Source organism: Rhodamnia argentea, chromosome 8 (genome assembly GCF_020921035.1).
Source record: "Rhodamnia argentea isolate NSW1041297 chromosome 8, ASM2092103v1, whole genome shotgun sequence".
NCBI lineage: Eukaryota > Viridiplantae > Streptophyta > Magnoliopsida > Myrtales > Myrtaceae > Rhodamnia > Rhodamnia argentea.
In genome coordinates this window covers 2,333,038-2,358,124 of record NC_063157.1, presented here as the reverse complement: position 1 = coordinate 2,358,124, position 25,087 = coordinate 2,333,038, and the positions used below count along the sequence as shown (strand labels likewise).

The 25,087-nt window shown below is 37.2% G+C and overlaps 1 protein-coding gene across 1 annotated transcript; it reads left to right on the top strand.

The window, feature by feature from the left end:
* Positions 1 to 11,955: 11,955 nt before the first annotated feature.
* On the top strand, positions 11,956 to 24,772 carry LOC115737941 (beta-galactosidase 17). The gene is made up of 19 exons (XM_030670380.2): positions 11,956 to 12,201; positions 12,922 to 13,026; positions 13,487 to 13,682; positions 15,603 to 15,691; positions 17,646 to 17,726; positions 18,473 to 18,567; positions 18,809 to 18,879; positions 19,098 to 19,188; positions 19,284 to 19,401; positions 19,484 to 19,579; positions 19,673 to 19,721; positions 20,317 to 20,504; positions 20,604 to 20,675; positions 21,141 to 21,284; positions 22,059 to 22,109; positions 22,953 to 23,118; positions 23,282 to 23,427; positions 23,531 to 23,596; positions 24,143 to 24,772. The coding sequence occupies exons 1-19, from the start codon at positions 11,989 to 11,991 to the stop codon at positions 24,245 to 24,247; spliced, it is 2,142 nt and encodes a 713-aa protein (XP_030526240.1). The 5' UTR covers positions 11,956 to 11,988; the 3' UTR covers positions 24,248 to 24,772.
* The last annotated feature ends 315 nt before the right edge of the window (positions 24,773 to 25,087 follow it).

Here is a 25,087-nt window from a genome sequence, read left to right as displayed (position 1 = left end):
TGACTCATTTATTGCTAGTAAATCTAGGAACACATATTCGACTCGCATTTCCACAACATTTTCGTATTAAATATAAGGGACGCATTTTACGCGATTGAAAGGAGCTCATCTCAGATCAGTGCATGATGGACCGCATGGAGGCCTCAGGGATTGTGAGCCTTGGTGCAGATGATGGATTTGGTGCAGGCCTAGTACACCAAAGCACCCCTCTTTCATCTCTTTGCTAGCAATGCGTGATTGGCTTGCTGCCAGAGACAGATTTTGACCAAATGGCGTGTGCGAGAATCTCCCATGTGCTGCATGTGCAATGTGTCACATCCCGAATGCAGCAAGAATATGGGGACGACACAGCCGTCCTTCCACCCAAAGGAAGCAGCCTCAAACATAATCAATGACCTATTATCGAACAATGTGCGGTTAGAAGATAGGCAATCGTTTTTTTGGTCGTTTTTGCTTTTAAGGGGAGATCATTTCCACGGTTATTATCTCAAGCTCTCATGGAATTGGTACCCGTATCACACTTGGAAGACAACGAACAAATGCCATTGGTGATTCTTCTTTCATTGTAAATTACTGGGAAAAGTGTCAAAAAAGCTCTAAACCTATTGCATTGCTGTCAATTCAGTCCTAAACCTTTTTTTTTTTTATGTCAATTTAATCCTAAACCTTTTATATCGATACCAATTTAGCCCTAAACCTTTTATTAGTGTCAATTGAATCTAAACCTTTTGGATTGATGTCAATTCAATCATAAACTTTTTGCATTTGTACAAATTGAGTCAACTTGATCGATTTGATCTAAAATCACTAACATGGACATTGATTGTCCTACATGAAATGGCCGGCGCCGACGTGAATTTTTTTTAATATTTTTAAATACCGTATATAATTTTTTTTTTTTTTTAAATGTTCACATCAACGCCGGCCGTTCCATGTAGGACAGTTGACGTCTACATTAGCGATTTTGGATCAAAATTGACCGGATTGACTATATTTGTATAAATGAAAAAAGTTTTAGGACTGAATTGGCACAAATCCAAAAGGTTTATGACTCAATTGGCACCAATAAAAGATTTAGGATTGGATTGGCACCAATGTAAAATGTTTAGGACTTAATTGGCATAAAAAAAAAGGTTTATGAGTGAATTGACACAAATACAATAGGTTTATGAGCTTTTTGACACTTTTCCCATAAATTACTGATTTGACTGTATAAAGGATTAAAGTAGCTGTTAGGGGAAGGTTAGGCTCTATTTAGCGGTGATTCTCTTCCCAAAAAATGATTCCGATCAAAATCATTTTTTTTAATTCTATTCCCTGGATGATTTTTTGAGAATCAGAATGCGTTTGGTAACTGTTTAAAATTTTTGTTCCCGGAACAGAAACGCTTTTGGTAGTTGCACAAAATTTTCGTTCCCAATTTGTCATTTAAATCAAATAATTATATAATCACATTTAATGGCAAAGAATAGGGAAAATAATCAAATAGTGAAAAAAAAAGCAACAAAATTTCCATTGCCAATTCGTTTGTCGATTTGTCATGAGTATGCGATCGTTTATATTGTTTGAAAAGTAATTCGTATTACATTTACAGAATTTGTCTAAATAATTTGTTTGTCATTATTTCTTGTGACTTTTAGATTGATTACCAAAAAAAAAAAATGAAAGAAAAGCTCCTCATTATGCAACCGCCTATAGTTGTGCACTCTTGTAATTACATATTGTACAAGCTTACAAGACCCGCAACTCAACTACATTGATTTTTTTTTTCACCCGACTCAACAAATTTTTTGTGCTGCTTGAAAAATGGAGAAAAAATGGAGATTTAGTTCGCGACGCGGAGGGTTGGGTCCAGTTTTTAATAATAATAAAAAAGATAAAATTTGAAAAAACATAATAGGAAATAAAAAAATACAAACTTAATTAGAATAAAAAATAAAATAGCTAAAAATTCAAAAAAAAACATGCGTATTAGAGGTTCCTTAATATAAAAAAGTAAATTAGATTTAAATTTTTTCTAAAAACTAATTTTTTAAATATAAATTTAAATTTAAATTGAATGATCAAAATAGGCTTAAAATTCTACAAAAAAAAATTTTAAAAAAGGGGGAGGGGAAGAATCTAGTGACGAGAATTTTTTTTCAAAATTTTAGCTTTTTTCAATCTTAATTTTTTTAATTTTTTTAAAATATTAAATTAAAAATATAAATATTTTTTACTTCCCACATTTCTTAAATTTTTAAGTTTTTATTAAATTTACCTTAAATACAATTTTTAATTTAAGAAAATTAGTTTTAGCAATTTTTAAAATTGAATTTTAATTTATGTAAAGTTGAAAATCCACGTGGACTTTTTTTTTTTTTAAATAATACCATTTTATATTAAAAATTTAATTATAAGTATGAGGGATAAGTCATAAGTTTATTGTGCAAAAAAGTGATCTGCAAAAGTGTTCCAAAACATTAGAATCATCTTTTTTTTGCTTTTGAAAAGTGGTCCAAAAGTGTTCCTGGGACCAGAATCAAAATCATTTTTTTTCATTACCAAACATGTTTCTGATCCTTTTTTGTTTACGGGAATAGAAACAGAGGATCAGAATCATTGTCAAATAGAGCCTTACATAACTCTTGAGCTTAGGAAGAAAGTGAAGACAATACGAATGGTTAATGCCCTGCGAGTGCTAGTGGACCCATGCAACCGATATACGAATGAAATTAAATTGTTGAGAAGAAACGGATGGTCATGGCCATTGGTCTTGAAAATAAAAAGAACAAAGAGGTAGGCTTTCTCTGTTTGAGGCCGTCCAAGGAGAGGCAAATTCTGCAATCCCGTGGGCTCATCATGGATATCCATACTTGCAGTGTCACACCCCGACTCGTGCAAGAATAATGACAATGACATGGCCGTTTCATCGAAGGACGCAACTTCAAACAAAAAAATATATATCTATCTACAACTGATGAAACAGGGAGTTAGCTATAGAATCGGAGTTCTAAAATTCATAGAATAAACATCATCAACTGAAGTAAACCCAAAAGATAGCATTTCAGATATATGTATGTTTGATCAAAGAGGAGGAGGAGCACGATGCTTAAGAACTGAGAGGGAGAGAGAGAAGAGACCAGCAAAGAAGAAAGAAGAAGACGGGCCAGACCTGTTAACTTTACTGTTTTGATTGTATGGGCTGAAAGTGGGTTTCATGACAACCCCATTTGGGCCCATTTATTTTAGACTTCTCTTTTCAAAATCCATTTTGGTCTATATGACAAATTTGAACTGACCCATTAATGATCTACTTTAATAAATGAATTAAAATATGGATTAGTTATCCATTTTAACAGCTCTATAATTTTCTGACTCGTGGATATAGGTTTAGAAAGAAACCATTGACCCATAGACATTATGAAGGCTGCCGAGTCTGAAGGAGCTAGGCAAGTTTCTTAGCTCATAACAAAGAATTTGATCGAATAACAGGAATGCTCATGGCAAGTATGAGGAGTGCAAGTGAAATAGGTATGGTAGGATTAAATATCATTGTTATGTAATAATATGGGTTGGGTGTGAGTTACTAAATTTGGATTACATATAAATGGGTCAAAACGAGTTAAATTGTTCAATTTGGGTCGGACCATTCAATCTACCCATTAGAAAGCCTAGGGTGTCATCTAGGCCAAAAAGTTTACTGCCTAGTTTTAAAAAATTTATCACTCAAAATTAAAAAGGGAAACCCAAGTGGAAATATTATTTTTCATATGCAGGTACACCGAGATATTCGTAGGGTACTAACTAATTTGAAAAGATGTAAGTGACTTTTAAGTCATAATTTTTTAAAAAGTACAGAAAAATTACTTAATTTTATATAGGAGGACCTAAGTTATTTTTCTTATACATCGAAGTGACTTCTAATATGTTCAATAACTTTTAGGGTTAATAATACCACGCAAAACTCTAAAGTGATATATTTATGACAAATTTACACCTATCAAATTTTGTGGGTTGCCTAAAATCTAAATTGGTATAAGCGCAAATAATTACCCTCCGCTAGCTTCCATCAAATTAGTCCATGAAATTACTTAGCTGGATTGACATATTATAATAACTCACGTGGCGAGTGAGCATGGAAATCCATAACTCTCTCTCTCTCTCTCTCTCTCTCTCTCTCAAAGCATGAAAAACCTAGATTGTCTTCTTCTTCATCGTGGCCTTCCTCTTTGTGATTAGGCATTGAAGCTCGTTGGAGCACACTTTTATCTATGATAATATTTTTGCCTTCAATTTTTTTCCAAATTGGTTTGGAAAACTCATCCAAATCACCAAATTAGGGTGCTCAATGGCTTCAATTGGAAAGTAGTTCGAAGAGACGCGAAATCCCAAAAAAAGTTGGAGGCGTTAAGATTATCAAAGATAAAAGTGTGCTTGAACGAGTTCTTATGCCTAATCACGAAAATAAATGTGATAATGAAAAGATAGACTTAGGGTTTTTCGTACTCAGAGAGAGAGAGAGAGAGAGCCCTAGTTGTTTTCAAAGTAGGGCAAATTGAAAAAACAAAGAGAAGTTATAGATTTCTATAAGCACTTATCACGCCATTTAAGTCATTGCTATGTATCATTCAGCTTAGCAATTTTATGGTAAATTTTGACGAAAGAAATGAGTCATGTGTGTCCTTTGTGATTTTTAGTGACCCATATATTAGATTAGGCTAAATTAAATACTAAACCACGCTTTCATTTATCGCCTTAAGTTTTTAGAATGGTTGATAGTGGCCTGTTAACATGTGTCTTGATGGGCCAGTGAAATTCATAAAATGTGTGATTAAGATGACACGTCATTAAACAGGGAAAGATATAGTTTAGCTGGAGCTAGGTAGTCAAGACATTTGATTCCCATTATCACTATTCAGGACAAACCATGCAATAGGGGAAGATATGATTTAGATAGAGCTAGGTTAGTCCTAAATATGGGAAGATATGGTTTAGCTAAAGCTAAGTTGGTCCTAAATAGGGGAAGACAAAGTTTAGCATATCGTTGGGGTGTGTGAGCGTTGACCATGTTTCGGTCGTGTGTTAGAATGAGTCGATAATGACACGAGGCCCCTAGAGAGTGACTGTGTTTCCTAGAATGCCATATCAATCAATCGAGCTTAGCTAATTTCACTAGGATTTGAAACCAAAACTAAGTCGTCCCCTATTTTTACTGAAGAAATGTGTTATGTGTGTGTTTTGAGATTTTTAGTGACCCATAATTAGTCTAGGCTAAATTAAAAACTAAACCACCCTTTCATTTATTAGCTTAAGTTTTTAGAATAGTTGGCGGTGGTATGTCAACATGTGTCTCAATGGGCCAGTAAAATTCATGAAATGTGTGACTAAGGTGTTACGTCATTAAATAGGGGAAGATATGGTTTAGTTAGAGTTGGGTAGTTAACACCTTTGATTTTCATTAATTACTATTCAGGATAAACCATCTAATAGGGGAAGATATGGTTTAGCTAGAGCTAAGTCGATCCAAAATAGGGGAAAATATGGTTTAGCATGTCGTTGGGACTGTCCGAAGCGTTAACCACGTGTCGATTATGTGTCAGAACGCATCAATAATGACATGAGGCCCCCGAAGAGTAACCTAGCTTCCTAGATTGTCATATCAATTGAGCTCAACTAACTTCACTAGGGTTTGAAATTCAAGCCATATCGTTCCTTTTTTTCGGAAGAAATGTGTCATGTCTGTACTTTGGAATTTTTAGTTACCTATAAATTAGTTTAGGCTAAATTGAATACTAAATCACGCTTTCATTTATCGGTTTAAGTTTTTAGAACAGTTGACGGTTGTATGTCAACATGTGCCTCGATAAGCCAGTGAAATTCATGAAATGTGTGACTAAGGTAACGCGTCATTAAATAGGGAAAGATATGATTTAGCTAAAGCTAGGTACTTAAGGCCTTTGATTCTCATTAATCACTATTTAGGACAAACCATGCAATAGGGGAAGATATAGTTTAGTTAGAGGTAGGTCGATCCTAAAAAGGGGAAGATATGGTTTAGTGCGTTGTTGGGGTATTAGGAGCGTCGGCCACATTTCGGTCGTGTGTTATAACGCATCCATAACGACACGAGGCCCCTAGAGAGTGACCGTACTTCCTAGATTGCCACATCAATCAAGCTCAGCTAAATTCACTAGGGTTTGAAATTAAAGTCATGTCGTCCCTTTTGTTATGGAAGAAATGTGTCATGCATATACTTTGGGATTTTTAGTGACCCACAAATCAATTTATGCTAAATTAAATGTTAGACCACATTTTCATTTATTAGCTTAAATTTTTAGAAATGTTAACAGTTACATGTCAACATGTACCTCGATGGGCTCGTGAAATTCATGAAATATGTGATTTAAGTGACACATCATTAAATAGGAGAAGATATGGTTTAGTTAGAGTTAGGTAGTTAAGACCTTTGATTCTCATTAATTACTATTTAGGACAAACCATGCAATAGGAGAAGACATGGTTCGGCTAGAGCTATGTAAGTCCTAAATTGGGGAAGATATGATTTATTGTGTTGTTGGGGTGTCCGAAGTGTTGACTACATTTCAGTAGTATGTCAAAATCCGTCGATAACGACACAAAGTCCTTAGAGAGTGACTGTGCTTCTTAGATTGCCAAATCAATCGATCTCAGCTAACTTCACTAGGGTTTGAAATTAAAGCCATATTGTCCCTTTCTAGACAGAAAAAATGCGTTAAGCATGTACTTTGGGATTTTAGTGACTCATAAATTAGTTTAGGCTAAATTAAATACTAAACCACACTTTCATTTACCAGCTTAAGTTTTTAGAATATTTACAATGACATGTCAACATATGCCTCGATGGGATAGTGAAATTCCTGAAATGTGTGACTAAGGCGACACGTCATTAAATAGGGGAAGACATGGTTTAGCTAGCGTTAGTTAGTAAAGACCTTTGATTATCATTAAAAAAATTATAATCGAGAAGCTTTCTCCTCTAGCTAGCAAATGTCAAATGAGTGAGCGCACACGCAACAATAACTCTTTTTTGCAACAAGGTTTCAAGAAAATATATTGACTTGCAAATTCAGTGCAGTTACTAGTTGGAGACAGAAGTTCTTAAAGAAGAAGAAGACAAAGGGGGAGACAGAGAGATGGGAAACGAAGGACAGTGGAATATATTTTGCACATAATTGCTCGAGAAATCAAACAAATCCCGGGCTATTACTGCACGGATATTCACTAAGAAGGGCCGACAATTTTTTTTTTTTCAAATTGGAATCAGCAAAAATGAATCAGATTGGGAGAAAAATGTGCTGGTATATCTCTCTCTCAAAAATTGATTTATTGTTCTTGCATCTTCTGTTCAAGAGGACACATTCGTTTGTGGCTTCTTCTGCATGCTCTTCGGCCTAATCTCTTTTCTTCATATATCATTAGTGTATACAACATTTTCCTCTTCCATACCAATATCAGATATTCGGACTTTATTTACTGATCCTTAGCATTATCGTGTTTCTCTCCCTTTTGCATCTTCTAGTGGAGAGGACACATTTATTTGTAGCTGCTTCTGCTTGCTCTTTGACCTTACATCTTTTCTTCACATAGCTGTAGTGTATGCAACCTTTTCCTCTTTTATGCTAATATCAGATATTCAAACTTTATTCAAACCGACCGCCTATGCTATAAATGTCTACATGACACAGAGAGCATAAATAATAAATCACCTATAAGCAAGTTCACTGCATGCTCAACTCTTCTTTTTTAAGGGTACAAAAAGCAACCCTCAAGATGATTTTTTGGTTTGTTATGAGTTTTAAGATGTTGGCAATTCAATGAAATTACTTGTAGTGATTATTTCTGTGGACATTTATAGCACATGCTGATCAGTTTTGAATGTTGATGGTGCAGGTGCATGAGCAGAGGTATCCGGAGAGATGTTTATGGAGACTGTAGTATTAAAGACATCTAACACTGTCTAAATGCATCCATCATCACCAATGGTATTTGTAGGGCACTTTCAACTGAAGCTTGGTCACATCCTTTCAAAGTAGAAGGGATATTCGGTGTTGTGGCAACTCTACAGAGAATAAATCCTTCATTGCAAGCAGTTTCTAATATCAGAAAAATGAAAAAGTTGGAGATGCCCGAAAATAGCCCAAGTATACTAATCTCTCCGGTGTTGACCCTACACCGAACATAATCCTTTATTTGTCAATTCATTTTGCCCGGTCAAATCTTCACTTATTATAATGTTATGCTTTTCACTAGATGCATGTTAAGTATTGCAACTTGGTTATCCTATGAAGGTGGAGCTTATACATTAGCATAGGATCTGTCAGTACAAGTATGTTGATTGTTGAGCACTGATTTCAGGTTCATTATTTAAGACAAACCAAGCAATAGGGAAAGATATGATTTAGCTAGAGTTAGGTTGATCCTAACTAGGGGAAGATATGGTTTAGCGTATCGTTGAAGTGTCCGGAACGTTGACCATGTTTCGATCGTGTGTCAAAACGTGTCGACAACGCCACGAGGCCCCTAGAGAGTGAACATGCTTCCTAGATTGCCATATCAATCGAGCTTAGCTAACTTCACTAGGGTATGAAATTAAGCTATGTCGTCCCTTTTTTATGGAAGAAATGTGTCGCGCATATATTTTAGGATTTTTAGTGACCCATAAATTAGTTTAGGCTAAATTAAATACTAAATAACGCTTTCATTTATCAGTTTAATTTTTTAAACAACTGATAGTGGTATGTTAACATATGCCTTAATGGGCCAGTGAAATTCATGAGATGTGTGACTAAGTTGACACGTCATTAAATAGGAAAAGAGTTGGTTTAGCTAGAGCAATGTAGTTAAGACATTTGATCCTCATTAAAAAATGAAAAATTAAAATCGGGAAGCTTTCTTCTCTAGATGGCAAATGGCAAATGAGTGAGTACACGCAACAATAACTCTATTTTGCAATAAGCCTTCAAGAAAAGAGATCAACTTGCAAACTCGGTGCAATTACTAATTGAGACGGAAGCCCTTGAAGAAGAAGAAGACAAATGAGGGTGACAGAGAGAGATGGAAGATGAAGGAGAGTGAAATATATTTTGCACATAATTGCTCAAGAAATCAAACAAATCATGGGTTATCATTGTGCGGATATTCACGAAGAAGGGCCGACAATTTTCAAATTGGGATCAGCAGAAATGAATCGGATTGGGAAAAAATTTTTGCAAGTAACTCCCTCTCAAAAATTGATTTATAGCTCTTGCATCTTCTGGTCGAGAGGACACATTCGTTTATGGCTGCTTCTGCTTGCTCTTCGGCCTCGACTATCTTCTTCACATATCCATAGTGAATGCAACCCTTTGCTCTTCCATGTCAATATCAGATATTTGGACTTTATTCAAACTAATCCTCAGCGTTGTCATGTTTCTCTCCCTCTCGCATCTTCTGGTGGAAAGGACACATTCGTTTGTTAGCTGCTTCTGCTTGCTCTTTGGCCTCACCTCTTTTCTTCACATATCCTTAGTGCATGCAACCTCTTCCTCTTCCATGCCAATATCAGATATCCGGACTTTATTCAAACTGATTCACCTATGCTATAAATGTCTACATGAACAGATAGCATAAATCATAAATCACCTATAAGCAAATTCATTGCTTAATCAATTCTTCTTTTTAAAGGGAACAAAAAGCAGCTCTCAAGATGATTTTTTGATTTGTTTTGAGTTTTGAGATGCTGACCATGCAATGAAATTACTTGTAATAATTGGTTCTGTGGACATTTATAGCACAAGCACTTCGGTTTTGAATACCCGATGGTGCAGGTGCATGAGGAGGGTATCCCGAGAGATGTTTATGGAGACCGTAGTATTAAAGACATCTCACACTATCTATATGCATCCATCGTCACCAAAGGTCTTTGTAGGGCATTTTCAACTGGATCTTGCTTGCATCCTTTCAAAGTAGAAAGGATATCCGGTGCTGTGGCAACTCTACGGCGAACAAATCCTCCATTGCAAGCAGTTTCTAATATTAGAAAAACGGGAAAGTTGGAGATGCCCGTAATTAGCCCAAGTATAGTAATCTCTACGGTGTTGACCTACACCGAATATACTCCTTTATTTGTCATTTCATTTTTCCCAATAAAATCATCACCTACTATAATATTATGCTTTCCACTATATGCATGTTAAGTACTGCAACTTGCTTGGAGCTTATACATTAGCATAGGATCTATCAGTAAAAATATGTTGATTGTTGAATACTGATTTCAAGTTCACTATTCAAGATAAACCACGCAATGGGGAAAGATATGATTTAACTAGAGCTAGGTTGATCATAAATAGGGAAATACATGGTTTAGAGTGTCTTTGGAATGTTTGGGATGTTGATCACGTTTCGATTGTGTGTCAAAACGCGTTGATAATGATACGAGGCTCCTAAAGAGTGACCGTACTTCCTAGATTGCTATATTAATCGAGCTCAACTTACTTTACTAGGGTTTGAAATTAAAGCCATGTCGTCCCTTTTGTTAAAGAAGAAATGTGTCATATGTGTACTTTGGGATTTTTAGGCATCCATAAATTAGTTTAGGCTAAATTAAATACTAAATGACTTTATCGCTTATTAGCTTAAGTTTTTAGAATAGTTGACAGTGGTATGTTAACATGTGCCTCGACGGCCTAGTGAAATTCATGAAATGTGTGACTAAGGTGGTGCGTCATTAAATACGAAAAGATATGGTTTAGCTAGAGCTAGGTAGTTAAGACCTTTGATTCTCATTAATTACTATTCAGGACAAACCATGCAATATTGGAAGATATGATTTATTTAGAGCTAGGTCGGTCATAAATAGGGGAAGATATGGTTTAGCGTGTCATTGGGATGTCTAGAGCATTGACCACGTTCCGGTCGTGTGTCAAAATGTGTCGATAAGGACATGAAACCCCTAGAGAGTGACCATGCTTTCTAGATTGCCACATCAATCGAGCTTAGCTCACTTCGCTAAGGTTTGAAATTAAAGCCATATCATTCCCTTTTTTTACGAAAGAAATGTGTTTTGCGTGTACTTTGGGATGTTTAGTGACCCATAAATTAGTTTAGGCTAAATTAAAGACTAAATTATGCTTTCATTTATCAACTTAAGTTTTTAGAACAGTTAACAATGGTATGTCAACATGTGCCTCTATGGGCCAGCGAAATTCATGAAATGTGTTACTAAGGTGACATGTCATTAAATAGAGGAAGATATGTTAGCTAGAGCTAGGTAGTTAAGACCTTGATTCTCATTAATCACTATTTAGGATAAACTATGTAATAGGGAAAGATATGGTTTAGCTAAAGCTAGGTCGATCCTAAATAGAAGAAGATATGGTTTAGCATGTTGTTAGGGTGTCCGGAATGTCGACCATGTTTTGGTCGTGTATCACCCAGGACCAACCCTCTCTTGGTTCTAGCAAGGACCTACCCGCCCTCGCTAAGGCGCTCGCGAACCCGCTGGCTTTCGCCGACGCCCCCATCGGCAGTGGGGCGGCAGCCAGCCCTCCGAGTGTGTTTGTTCCTTTATTTTTTCAAATTTTCAATTTCTTTTTTAATTTTAAAAAACTGAAAAAGGAAAAAACATAGAAAAAAAATCAAAAAGGGAAGTGATGAAAATACCCTTTAGGCCAGGTCCTTTTTTAGACTCCATGATCACTTCAAGCCTTTATTTAAAACTTTAATCTCGAATGAGAGCCATAATTTGAAATTTTCCCACTGTTTTATTTCAAATTAATATAATGTGGTCGACAGGCAAGTAAACGAATAAAACAAATAAGCAAACAAAATATTCGCTGTTCATCTACACCGTTGAATGCGGCGGACCAAACTCTCGAGCTTCAACGGTGCAAATGGGCTGAAAGTAACGGCGTTGACCGAAGGACAACCAACCAGCGCGCAGCCACGCCAGCTATAATTACGATCGGACCACAATCTGTCGGAACCACCATGAGTTCGACAGCTCGCACTCCTGCTTCCAACACTCTTCCTCTTCACACCGTAGAGTCAGCCTCCAGGGCCACCGCAATGGCGAGGAAGCGAAGCCTCCGCCGCACCACTGTCTTCGTCACTCTCCTCTCCCTCGCCGCCTTCGGAGCCTTCGTCCCCGCCTTCGCTCCGCTCCCTTCCCTCTCCTCTCCCCGCTCTTCTCTCCCCAGGACGGTGCGATTGCGCTGCGCTTCGAAAATGCATAGTTTTTCCGCAAGCGATAGCGACTTAGTCGTCGTATTTTGATCTGTTTGAGCTGCCTTCGTTGGAATTGATCGGTTTGAGCTGCCTTCTATGGATTTTGATTGGTTTGAACTGCCTTGAATTGGTCACGTTTTGAGTGTCGCGTGTTCAACGTTCGGCGAAAGATCGACTGTCTGGAATGATTTAACGGTCGGTTCTTGTCGCTTCGTTGTGTCTAGCCTGTCTGATTCTGTTTTGTCCGTTCGTCATTCAAGGCAATACTGACTTTAAACGCTGCTGATCACTATGTCGGCTGTAGAAATTTAGTTGTCACACTGCTGTTTTTCATCAATGCTAGCATAAATTGTTAGTTTCTGCATTATCGTTCAAAGTTCAATCCGAGATTGACCTGAGCTCCTTTCAAGTGTTGACTTCGTTTTAAGAGGACTTTCCCTAATGAGAGCTGCCTTAAGCTGCAAGGTTCCTGCTTCTTTGTGTCCACTTTTCCGGATTATGTCCAGCGATTGAAAAGTGATTTTTTAATGTTATTGTAGTTTAAGTTTTGATTTATTCTGCTCCTTCAAAATGTGCATCTCACTTTATGGAGACTAGTTACCTTTGATTGTGAATCTGCATAGTTGTGGGTTTGAAGTTCAGTTGTTTCTCGTGTTACTTCTATACCTGAGTCTGATTGCTATTTACTTTTGTCAGTCCAATGGTCAGAAGTTTGAGATCACCAGTGACAAGTTCTGGAAAGATGGGAATCCCTTTCAGATAATTGGTGGTGATGTTCACTATTTCCGGGTGGTTCCGGAGGTAATTTTTCTTCTTTCCACTTGCTTTTCTTCTTACTGATGTGATTTCATTGCAATGGTCTTTTCTGACAATTGTTATGTATAATTTTTCCCAAATTCTACTGACAAATAGCTGTTTCTTTCTATTTGGAGATGCATTATTTTAGAAGAGAAACTATGTTATATTGATCATGTTTGAAGCAGTATTACTGGATGTGGTAATGCGTCTTATTTAGGCTAGAAAGGGAACTTTGAACTTGAGATTGTTTTAGAAGATCACTTTGTGCTCCATCAGGAACCAATAGACTCTAGAGCTCCATGACCTGACAAATTCATGGAGCCGCTCACAGAAGGACTTGTTACTTCTTAATATAACTCAGCATCTTCTTTAATGTTGACTAGAACCACTCTTTGCTTGAAGTTACAATGCCCATTTTCCTTTAGTAAATTGATTTACACTTGGGCATTTATGGTACATTCAGTATTGGGAAGACAGATTGTTGAGAGCAAAAGCCTTGGGTTTGAACACTATCCAGACATATGTTCCATGGAATCTGCATGAACCAAAACCAGGCGAAGCAGTCTTTGAGGGAATTGCAGATATTATATCTTTTCTCAACTTGTGCAAGAAGCTTGATCTCCTGGTTATGCTTCGAGTGGGCCCTTATATATGTGCAGGTAAGGGCCAGACTCTTCTTGTAGGTGCTTTAAAACCTGTTAATCCACATGCAAGTGTTTGCTGCCCTTATCTTGACTCTGGAGTGGACATTGGACTGACATGGCCTCATTAAGCCCCTTCGGCATATTTAAACTGTCATTCCGTTTGGACCTAGGTTATTGGTGTCTCTTCCATTACAAGAGTGGGTCGTCAGTCACGCTTCTTTGATTTCGTGCACAAGTAAGTGGGGGTAGCATTTTGGCGCAAAATGGTGGAAGTAGGACACTTCTTCTCATGTCCTTTTCTTCTTTTGGTGGAGCTGTGAAAAGTTTGAATTGCTAACCTTAGACCGTTTGTTTGGACATAACTGAATTTTGTATTTTCTAAGTCTAGTGAGATATAAAATGTGAAATTGCTAATTCATGGTGAACTTGAAGACCTTCATTGTTCATTTGATTTTCCAAAGACATGATTTCGGAGAGTCACGTGAATTCTCAATTGTTTCCTTTTACAGATGAGATGAAGTTTATGCCTCCACGTAGGACTGACTTGCATCTGTGTTTTCTATTTTGTTGCAGCCAAATATATTTGGTGTATATTTCCTTGAATAATTTATAATCTGTTCCACTATTTAGGACTGTTAAGGATTAAACATCATTTGCATGATTGAGGCTGTGAAGTGCACTATCCATTATGTAACAACATCAGCCTCATTTCCATGTCATGTTTCTTTTATCCTCTCCACTTCTATTTTCTGTTCTCTTTGATAGGACATCTATGCAAATAGCAGATCTAGTTATTCTTTCGTGTCCGTGCTATTCCTTTATTTCTGTGTTGTCTGGAGCCATTGAATAGTTTGTTTCTCATGTCTTTCCACTTAATTAAAGCAATACTCTTAGTTGCTGTTCTCATTCTCACAAAGAAGTATTACTTGACTTCTAGCCCTTAATTAAGCATGCCTTGTAGGCTAATAGGTTGTCGTGTGCAATTTCACTTTTTAAGTGTTGGAAATGCTTTAAGACCATGACTTCATACATTTTGTTAGCCCGACACTGTTGGAATAAATAAATATTAAACCACGCTTTCATCTAATAACTTAAGCTTTTAGAACAGTTGGCCGTGGTACCATAAAATCTGTCATGGTATCAGAGTAGGAGGTCCCGAGTTCAAATCTTTCCAGGCCCCTATTTGCCTCCCCAATGAATATTTCCACGCTTAGTAATAGGCAAAAAGACTAGACTAAGCGTGAGGGGGAGTGTTGGAATATATAAATATTAAAACACGCTTTCATCTAATAGCTTAAACTTTTAGAACAGTTGGTTGTGGTCCCATAAAATCTTTCAGACACAATAAATTCAGGTAGCATTTGTGCTTTAATTTCCTTTTCTTTGTGAAGAGCCAATTCTAGAGAGCATAGTTGGTTCCACAGAGCAAAGTTAGTTTCTGACTCATTCATTTAATTTTAATGTGTGTGTAGTTAGATAGGTGTGATTACCAAGAAGGACATGCACTGGACTCCAAATGCTCTTGTTTTCTGCCTTCCTTACCAAAGCTTCTTTGCATGTTAAGTTTGTAATGGAGATTGCTAAATCTTGTCCTTTGTAATTCAATAAATGGCTCATCTTCAGATATGTTGTCATGTTTCAAGTTTTTATTTATGCAAGAACAACAAGTATGGTCCTCTTTTTACTGGCAATAGGATATGATTACATTCATTCAGTGTTGGACTTACCATTGGAGTGGAGACGTACAATTCTTCGAAATAAATATGATAAATATTGACACTGCTCGCTGTTTAAATTCTATAAGTTTGTGATAGGGACGCTAGTGTTTCTTTTGGTGCATCAATTCGCAATATCTGTGATATGATGCCATTCCAATTTTCCTTGTTTCCCCATTTATATGTTGAAAATGTTCCTGATGGGTACATATTGATGCAGAGTGGGATTTTGGGGGCTTCCCTTACTGGCTACTTGCCATAGAACCAGCACTTACGTTAAGATCATCTGACCCTGCATTTGTCAAGTTGGTATGTGTTCCTACTCTATCTGTCAGTAATCAAGAATTGCTGCGCCTCGTGATGCTGGAACATTGTGGGATTGAATAATTGTTCTAGAAAAGCTCTTTGATGTGTTTTGGATTCCTAAAGAGATTAGGGTCATTTTCAGGCTCCATTTGACTGATAGATATATGGATTCCTAAAGAGATTAGGGTCATCTTCAGAGATGTAAGAAAGGTGGCTAGCTTAACTTCCACTTTTATAGACACAAGAAAGGTGGATTTGATTTCTTTGCTTACCTCTTTATGTATGTTAACGCTCTCACATTTTTCTTTCTATCTCTCTAGAAATTTTGGTTATCTCCGTATTTTGATGTTACCGGTCCTTTTCAGCGCATCCATCTTTGTCCAGTGAAGTCCTGAATTTTTCTCATCTATACGGTTGCTCGCTTTAAATATGGACAAATTGTCTCATCTTAGTGGTCAGCCTATGTAAGTCAAGATTCTCTCCAAAGGAGCTAATAATTTGTGCTGTTGATTCATGTTTTGGAATGTTCCCATTTGTTTCTCTAGATGGAAATGTTTAGTTATACTGAAAAATTCAAAGTTTGGGAGTAGTTCTCAAATTGTAATGAAATGGAGAGAGGTCTTAATCATGGAAAAGCAAGTTAGTGGGACCCTCTTGCATGCATTTGTAGCCACAAAAAATAAGGACCAAGATCAAGTCCAAGCTTCCAAGGTGCTAAATCACTACTATTATAGGTATGGAATGGCGCTGCATGCAATAAGAATGTCAATTGAAGGATACTAGATGGAATGTTCCCATTTGTTTCTCTAGATGGAAATGTTTAGTTATACTGAAAAATTCAAAGTTTGGGAGTAGTTCTCAAATTGTAATGAAATGGAGAGAGGTCTTAATCATGGAAAAGCAAGTTAGTGGGACCCTCTTGCATGCATTTGTAGCCACAAAAAATAAGGACCATGATCAAGTCCAAGCTTCCAAGGTGCTAAATCACTACTATTATAGGTATGGAATGGCGCTGCATGCAATAAGAATGTCAATTGAAGGATAGTAATCAGATGGAAGCCCCATGAAAATCGAGTAAAATTTCAGCTGATGCCGCGTCAATTTCGGACTAGATTGTTGGAGTTTGAATGCTTTTCGTATCAATGAGGGAAAATTTGTACCTGTCAGTATTATTAAGTAGAAATTTTGTTGTGGACGCAATTATGGGTGAAGCAAGGGTGCTATATATGGCATCAAAGTGGCGGAAGGAAACTGGAATAGGCCGAGACGGGTAATAAGTGGTGTCTAGCAACCAATAAGCAGATTACTTAGCCATGGCAATGTTTCTCCAAAAATGGTCATTTTGGATGAGCTGAGAGGAGAGCTGCTGACCCAGGGGTTGGCTGAGGGGTTGGTTGACTGGTTTGGATGTGATAGATTTCATTTGCGTTCAACTCACAATGTTTCCGCTCAGAGTAACTAGGGGTCATGTTGCTGCGCTTTGGGTGATCTTATCTGAATAAATGTGGATATGGCGGTTTGCGTGCCTCCTTAAGAGTTAGTCAAGCTGCAAGGTTCGGATATCCCATGTATTTAAGAGAAAAAAAGGGAGTGGAGAGCTACAGAATGAATCGACCGATATAATAATGTAGTTACCCATTAGAATGTAGACTTGGTGGTGGTATTGGAGGGAGCTAGGGAACAAGGTGGGCATGTGGAATTTAATGAATTGAAGTTCTAACAGTTTCCTAGGTCCTACTTGTGGTGAAGAAATGACATCGAAATTAGAGGGTGATATTAATTATTTGTTTGGTTTGGCTATATGAACTCTGTAATGGTAAGGAGTTTTTGGTGTAAACATATTGTCATTGGCTTTCTTGAATATTGTACCATATCTCAGTCAAAATGCACTGCAGACCACATGTTTAACAGCATGGCAATGCTCAAGTGATAGTCGATAAATTTCTAACTCTAACAGGTTGAAAGGTGGTGGAGCATCCTACTTCCGAAGGTTTCTTCTCTTCTTTATGCAAATGGTGGCCCTATAATAATGGTTCAGGTATAAAATCAAATATTGTTCTTGTTTATCTTTGCTAGCTGCTCTTTTATGTTTCTTCTAATATTGTTCTTGTTTATTTTTGCTAACTACTATGTTATGTTTCTTCTTAGGAAATAGGAGATTGCCAATGTAGGAGAGAGACTAGCATTGCTTCTTGTTATTTATTCTAAAAAGAAGTAGAAGGGGTCTTATTATTTACTTTTAACAGAGGAGAACTTTTTCTGTTTGTTTAAAGATTACTCACAATGACTGTCTTAGGGTCACATTGTCCTTCCACCATCAGTGGATTCACTAAGATTTCTAAATTCGCTTCTTTTTTTTTCCTTGCGTATGCCTGTCTGCATGACTGTAAGTGCACATGCAAAGGGCGACAGTAGTTCTGATGCATTTCAAAATTCCTTTGAACTTGAAGGGCTGTACTACATGTTTTCACTGTTCAGTTTATTTGAGTATGAATATTGTGCTGGATCTTGCAAGCATGATATTTCTCCAATTTTCCAATGTACTTTTGACGCTTCAGAGCATTTTATGGTTAGTGAGAAAAATTTGTGTCGTATTTGTTGTCAAGAATATCTGGTCTGAGATTTTAGACCCACGTAGTCTCAGGGCTATACTTACTTTCGAAGCATTTTGGCTTGTCAGATATAATCGCACCTGTTCTTTTAGGTGGGGTATTTTTATTTTTATTTTTGACTGAATGTGGGTGGGTGGGGTACTGACTTGGTGGTAAATGATTGTTTTGACAGATTGAAAATGAATATGGCTCATATGGAGACGATAAAACTTATCTTCATCACCTTGCGAAATTGGCTCGAGGATACCTAGGCGATGAAGTAATCCTGTAAGAAGTTCTCTGTTTGGCAAATTCAATTTCACCGTAGGATTAGATGTATGCTCGATCTCCTTATTTTGGCAAAATGATACAAATTGCGCATGCATCCGTTAAGGAGACTATTTTTTTTCCCCTTATTGCCTAATACTCATGTCTTGCATTTGTGGAACATGGAAGCACTTAAGAATGACACTAGGCATGACATCCTTTTATTCTCTGATCTTCTGAAATTGTTATTCTAATGCTGCAGCTACACTACAGATGGAGGTTCTAAGGAAGCTCTTCAGAAAGGAACAGTTGGAGACGAAGATGTTTTCTCAGGTTAACTCATTGTTCATGTGTGTTTTATGGATTTAGAGAGTCATTGTACTTCTCAGTTTTGGATTGTTTCCTCATGTTCTAAGAGACGTTTATCAATAGTTGTTCCTATTGATGCTCTCTAGAATTAAGCTACTATTCAGTTTCCATGGCACATCTTTTCGAGCAACTTTTAGATCTAAGTCCCATACAATCTCCTCACTTCAATTTTCTGATATTAGCTGTGGATTTTGAAACTGGTGCCGAGCCTTGGCCTATATTCAAATTGCAGAAGCAGTTCAATGCCCCAGGAAAATCGCCACCACTTGTTGCGTGGGTCTCTAAGCATATTTAAGTACAAATCTTCAATTTAGGCTAAGCGATCGTTCTTGATCACTGGTTCAGTTGTTGAAAATTTATTGTTTCAGGGAGTTTTACACTGGTTGGCTCACACACTGGGGTGAGAATATTGCTCAGACAGATGCTGAATTTACTGCGGCTGCACTGGAAAAGATTTTATCAAGAAATGGGTCTGCTGTGCTCTATGTATGCCAATATTATTTTTTGTTGTCCTTCATATTTGAAGATCGGAATTAACTGTCTTCATTTCATCTCTTTGAGCTTCTAGATGGCACATGGTGGGACAAATTTTGGGTTCTACAATGGAGCAAATACTGGCGGGAGTGAGTCCGAGTATAAACCTGACCTTACTTCTTATGACTATGTGAGGAAGAATTGATCTTCTTTTTTTTCCCTTTTTTCATCTGTCACAGCCGATGGTTAATGTTGTAAATATAAAATTGATTTTCTTTTCCAGGATGCCCCTATTAAAGAATCCGGTGATGTGGAGAATCCAAAATATAAAGGTAACATAATTGGGCTACCTCTCTTGAAGCTTTTGCCTATCATATTATCCTAGGAACTGCTTCCTGTTTTTTGAGCCAATGTGTTTCAATGCTTCAAAAGTGACTGTAGAAGGTTTGACTTTTGAGATGCTGCTCATGTAGTGTTATCCTGCTAATTTGAAGTCATGATATTCGGCCAAAAAACAGTAGTGGTGGTGTGAATTTGCATTGAGAAATAGTTCTGCTATAGTTGTGGCGTTTGTCATGATCTTTGGCACCTTGATACAGCTACTACGATTTCGGTGTTAAGTGGTGCATGCAGGTGGTTTTAAGAATTATGTGAAGAGATTAACTTGTTGTCTCTGGCCTTTTCGGTCTAGAGCCCTTCAATCATTTCTCTCCCTTTTTTTGGCAATGAACTGCAGTCAAACTACAATTGGGAATTTGGATGGCTTCTACTTGTTACTCTCTTTTTTTTTTTATATCTTGTGGCTCACCTCAACTTTTATTAACCGAAAAAAGTACTTTTTGCCTCTAAAATGTTTAAAAAACGTGTGGTTCTGTACTTGTGATTGTAAAACATCGTGTGCAAAATTTCATTCTGGATTTGTTTCAGCTATTAGGAAAATTGTCAAGCAGTATTCTACAGTGCCTCTTCCTTCGGTACCTTACAACAATGCAAAGACAGGCTATGGAAGGATTCAGCTACAAAGAACCTCTTTTCTTTTTGATTTACTAAATGTTCTAGGTCCTCATGATGTTGTGGAGTCTGAAAACCCCTTGTCAATGGAGTTAGTTGGCCAGGTTCGTATATATTGCGTAGTCTTGGAGGTTAATATGAGCAGTTGAAATACAGAAGTTTGCTTAATAATGAAAGTAGCTAAATATGCCTTTTCTGTTCAGATGTTTGGATTCTTATTATATGCATCTGAATTTGCTGCAATGGACGATGGGAGTATGCTTACCATACCCAAGGTAACCTTTTACATTATACTTTGAAAGCATGGGGAAAACTATTTCATTGGTTCTAATGCATTATTAGACACTGAAGAACATTTGTCTTGTGAATAATCTCTTTTTGGGCTCTGAGCTTCTGTATATATGATTGCCCTTCTCTTTATCTTATATTTATATCTAATGGTTCACCGATGGAAGAGAAGATGTTTGATAGATGTCCATTGACAATATCTGATGTTCTCTCACTACAGCAGTTTTAATGTGCAATATTGCAATGTCAACCCTGTTCCAATTTTGTGGGCTCCCCTTAATATCTGATGTTCTCTCAGTACCCCAGCTTTAATTTGCAATATTGCAATGTCAACCCGTTCCAATTTTGTAGGCTCCCCTTAATCATGGGGTTTAAGAAAGAGTCTAAATAAATATTGTGCTAAGTGATATAGATTCATTGAGATAAAACAAACACATAAGTTCTGATTGCAGGTGCACGATAGAGGCCAGGTGTTTGTGTCATGCACTTCGCTAGAGGACAGACCACTATATGCTGGTGCTATTGAAAGATGGTCAAATAAACCACTTCGTCTTCCAGTTACCAAATGTGCGTCAAGAATCACCTTATATGTCTTGGTATGTGATCCTAGCTCCTCTTTGGTATGCCATAACTTCTGGGATAGCTCATCAAATTCCTCAAGCAAACACAATCTAATTTTGTTGAATAGTGCTTTGTCTTCTTTGAGGTGAAATTTTCGCAGTAGCTCGTAAGTTGCGTGCTTTGCTTGTCAAAGTGATCATTGATTTGAGCGCAAAAAATCTTTTGCAGTAGTTGGCAGCGTACTTGAATTTTTACATGACACTGTACTGGTTTCTGGTTATTCCAAGTCCCCTCGTGGTTTGTTCTCTCATTACTTTGTTTGAATTGACTGTGGAGATAGAATTAATATGGGGCTAAATGGTTGAAATGCATTTTAAAATGCAGACAAAGTTTACCATAGCTGTTTGAGAAAATAGGTCATCCAACATTGTATACATATGCAAATATGCTTGTTTTAGGCAGATTACCTCATACATGTATCCAAAGGAACGTCACTTAGTTGTTCAGGGATGCCATTTTAGCTGCACGTAACATTTGTATTTGATTCTACTTGCTTCACTTTGAAATTTCAACGTCATCCCTGCACTTAACATCTGCTGGGTATCCCCTTGTTTAGAGTGGTAGTTGAGAGTGATGGTTTTAATGAACGTGGTAACCGAACTTATTGAAACAAGACAATTGTGACGTGAAGTTCTCAAGTATTTTGTTTGTTTCACTTTTCAATTGAGTTCTGCCGTAATAGGTGCAATGTGTTGGAAATATTCTTGTTCACCTCCATTCCAAAACTAATGCAGTTGTTCTTCCTATAGGTTGAGAACATGGGTCGAGTAAATTATGGATCCTACATGTTTGACATGAAGGTAAGTATTTTTGAAAATTGAGACGGTTGTTTGTTATGTTTTCCCTTTTTTGGCATAGTTGAACATGATTTGAAACAAAGTCAGTGTGTTTTAATGCTCAAGTGTAAATCTAGAATTAGTCAAGATACAAAAATACTTACCTTGAGTATACTTGAATTCCAAAGTGATTAAATTGTTGCTGAAGGTTGTTAATTCGATCTTTGCTATAATCCCTCAATTATGTATGAAACTTTGAAAAGCTATAGTACTCAAATTGAATATCCAACTTGGTAATAGGAGGAACATTGTTCAGTGTGCTGAAACACTCTTGTAGAATCTCAGTCAGTTTTGCTGATGCTAGTTGGTAGTTATTGCTTAAAGTTTTGAGATAGAACCACCTTCTTTGCAGGCTTTTGCAATTTCAGTAAAATTCCTGCATTTCCTAAAATCATGCATTTTTCTACTACATTCTATATAGGGCATCTGTGGAGTGTGCCGACAATTGCAATAATTGTTGGAGATACTTTAAGGGTAAATTCTCAAAATCTACACTTTTGCGAAACCTCTCAAACTCTTGACAGCACCTGGATTTTGCCTTCCTGGTCTCTTTTTCTGGTGTTTGTGGTTACAAGATTCTTAACAAGGATGATAATTATGTTCTAACATTTGTCTTAAGGCTTGCACGATTATCTCCGATGATCCTCACCAAAGCTTCCTTGTGACAGCTAACTGCACAATTGCTTTTAATGGAAAGTACTTGATTTCATAGAATGTGTTACTTCATTCACACATGGAAGACTTAATTGCCCTTTCCCCCATGCTTTTATGAAAGGTTCATCTCTCTGTCCGTCTTTACCTTGACAGGGTATTCTGACTTCTGTTTACCTAAATGGAAGAGTTCTGCTTGGGTGGAAAATGTTCTCAATTCCTTTGCACAACCTGAATGAGGCAACAAAACTCAATCCTATTGTTCAGGTCGGACATTCAGGAGTCACGAAAGTTCTATCTAACAAAAGTATCAATAGATCTGGTACGTTCTCGTAAAATCTTCCAAGTAATGTCATGCCTGTTACTATCGATTTTATGGTTTTTGCACCTGTTATTTGTGGTTTTAGACCATGTTTCCCCGCATTGTACATCATTCTACTGATGTAATATAAGAGAACATTTTTGGTTCTGTTTCTTTTCAGTAGATGGTGCAACAAGAGAACCTGCCTTTTATGCTGGCAGTTTCCGTGTCAATAAAGTCGCCCAAATTAAGGACACATTTGTTTCTTTCCGAGGATGGGGTAAAGGAGTTGCATATGTTAATGACTTCAATATAGGAAGATTTTGGCCGGTAAAGAAATCTTTTATTTTTGTTCTCAGTTCGATTGAACCTTGTCAAACATGTTCATCCCCCTCTACTATAGTACTGATATTTGCATGGATTCTTCCTGCAGTCTTTTGGTCCGCAATGTAACCTTTATGTTCCTGCACCTGTCCTTCGAGTTGGGGTAAATTCACTGGTATGACATCCTTCTCGATTTCATGGCACCTTGGGTAGTGCCATTTCTATTTAATTTTAATGTTTCAGGGAAATTACAAGTCATTGCTGCTGAAACACGCGTAACGAGATACTTCTCTTATGGGAAACCCTAACAACTGAACCCCCATAGGTCCTTTTTATTTCCTTTTTTTTAATCACTCCACTTGAAGCTTTGATGAAGATTTTGAAAAGTGAACATGCATTAAATTGTCCAAGCCATTTTTACGAGAATATTTTCCAAATCGTTGTTAATGAAAACATTTCTCGTCGGCTAGTTATTTTAAGTGATATAAGCGATCATTTTTAGGAAAATATTTTCCAAATCATTTATCTTACACGAAATAAATGGAGCCTAAATTTGAATGAGATGAAAAACATTGTCCGCTTTAGGTCTTTGATCCATATAAGCTTGGGCTTTCACAAAAATCAAATCTTCTTTTCTGTTGAATGCTATGATTATTGTTAGCAGTTAATGCTGTCTCTCTCTCTCTCACATATGAAGAACTGTTTTGCTACCTCTGGGCAGGTGGTTCTGGAATTAGAATCCCCAAAGCCCGATCTTGTCTTGCACTCAGTTGATGAGCCAGATTTCTCTTGTGGTAAATCCAAATCGAGCGTGCATCAGCTTTGATCCGCAACTGCATTGACTGGAGTTGACCTTTCTGGAGACATGGCAATATCAGAAGCTTAGAGCTTCATAGTTGAAACGTATGACGGTGTGCCAAAATTGGCAAAATGCTCTCATTGTCAACCATTAACAATTCGCCAAAACCCTGCAAGTGATGTTTATGATGGAGACGTCTTGGGCTTGGAATAGAGGGGAAGCACTTTCCAGAGGCGGGAAAAGTAGCTGCAGCTAATTGGCTTATAACTTAGATTGAAAGCAGAGAAGTTCGATTGCTCTAACAGGTCGCATCTGCAAGGTTCACATCAACTGCTCTATCCACATCTGAACGAAATTCGGCAACACATTCAGCAGTTTCGTTAAGCAGAAGCAGAGGATGGAGACTTTGCCATCCCAGTTCCGATGGTCGCTTAAATAAAGACCATTCATGTGTTTTTATGGGCTGTAAACCATCTGAATATATAGTGCCCAACTTTTGTGAGAGTCTTGAGGTTGGGGATTCACCTTAAAAAATGTACTCAAGTTTGCTTTTGCTTTTGACTCGTTCATGCTCACCATTCGCTCTTTTGTCAGGCCATGTCTATTGTACTTACACATGCTCAACACAGCTAGTCGGAGTTGCAGGAAAGTTGATCTTGGACTTAGAAATGGTATTTTGCCATGGTCTGGTGATCCATATACTCCCTGTTCGAAGATATATATACTTGAGATGGTGACTGTGGTACAGGCTTCAACGACTTGATTAGGAGCTTCAGTTTTTTTTTTTTTTTAAAAACACACAGCGGGATTGTTGAAATAAGACATAGAGAGTATTGTCGACTGATCTTTTCCTGCAGAACGGGACCA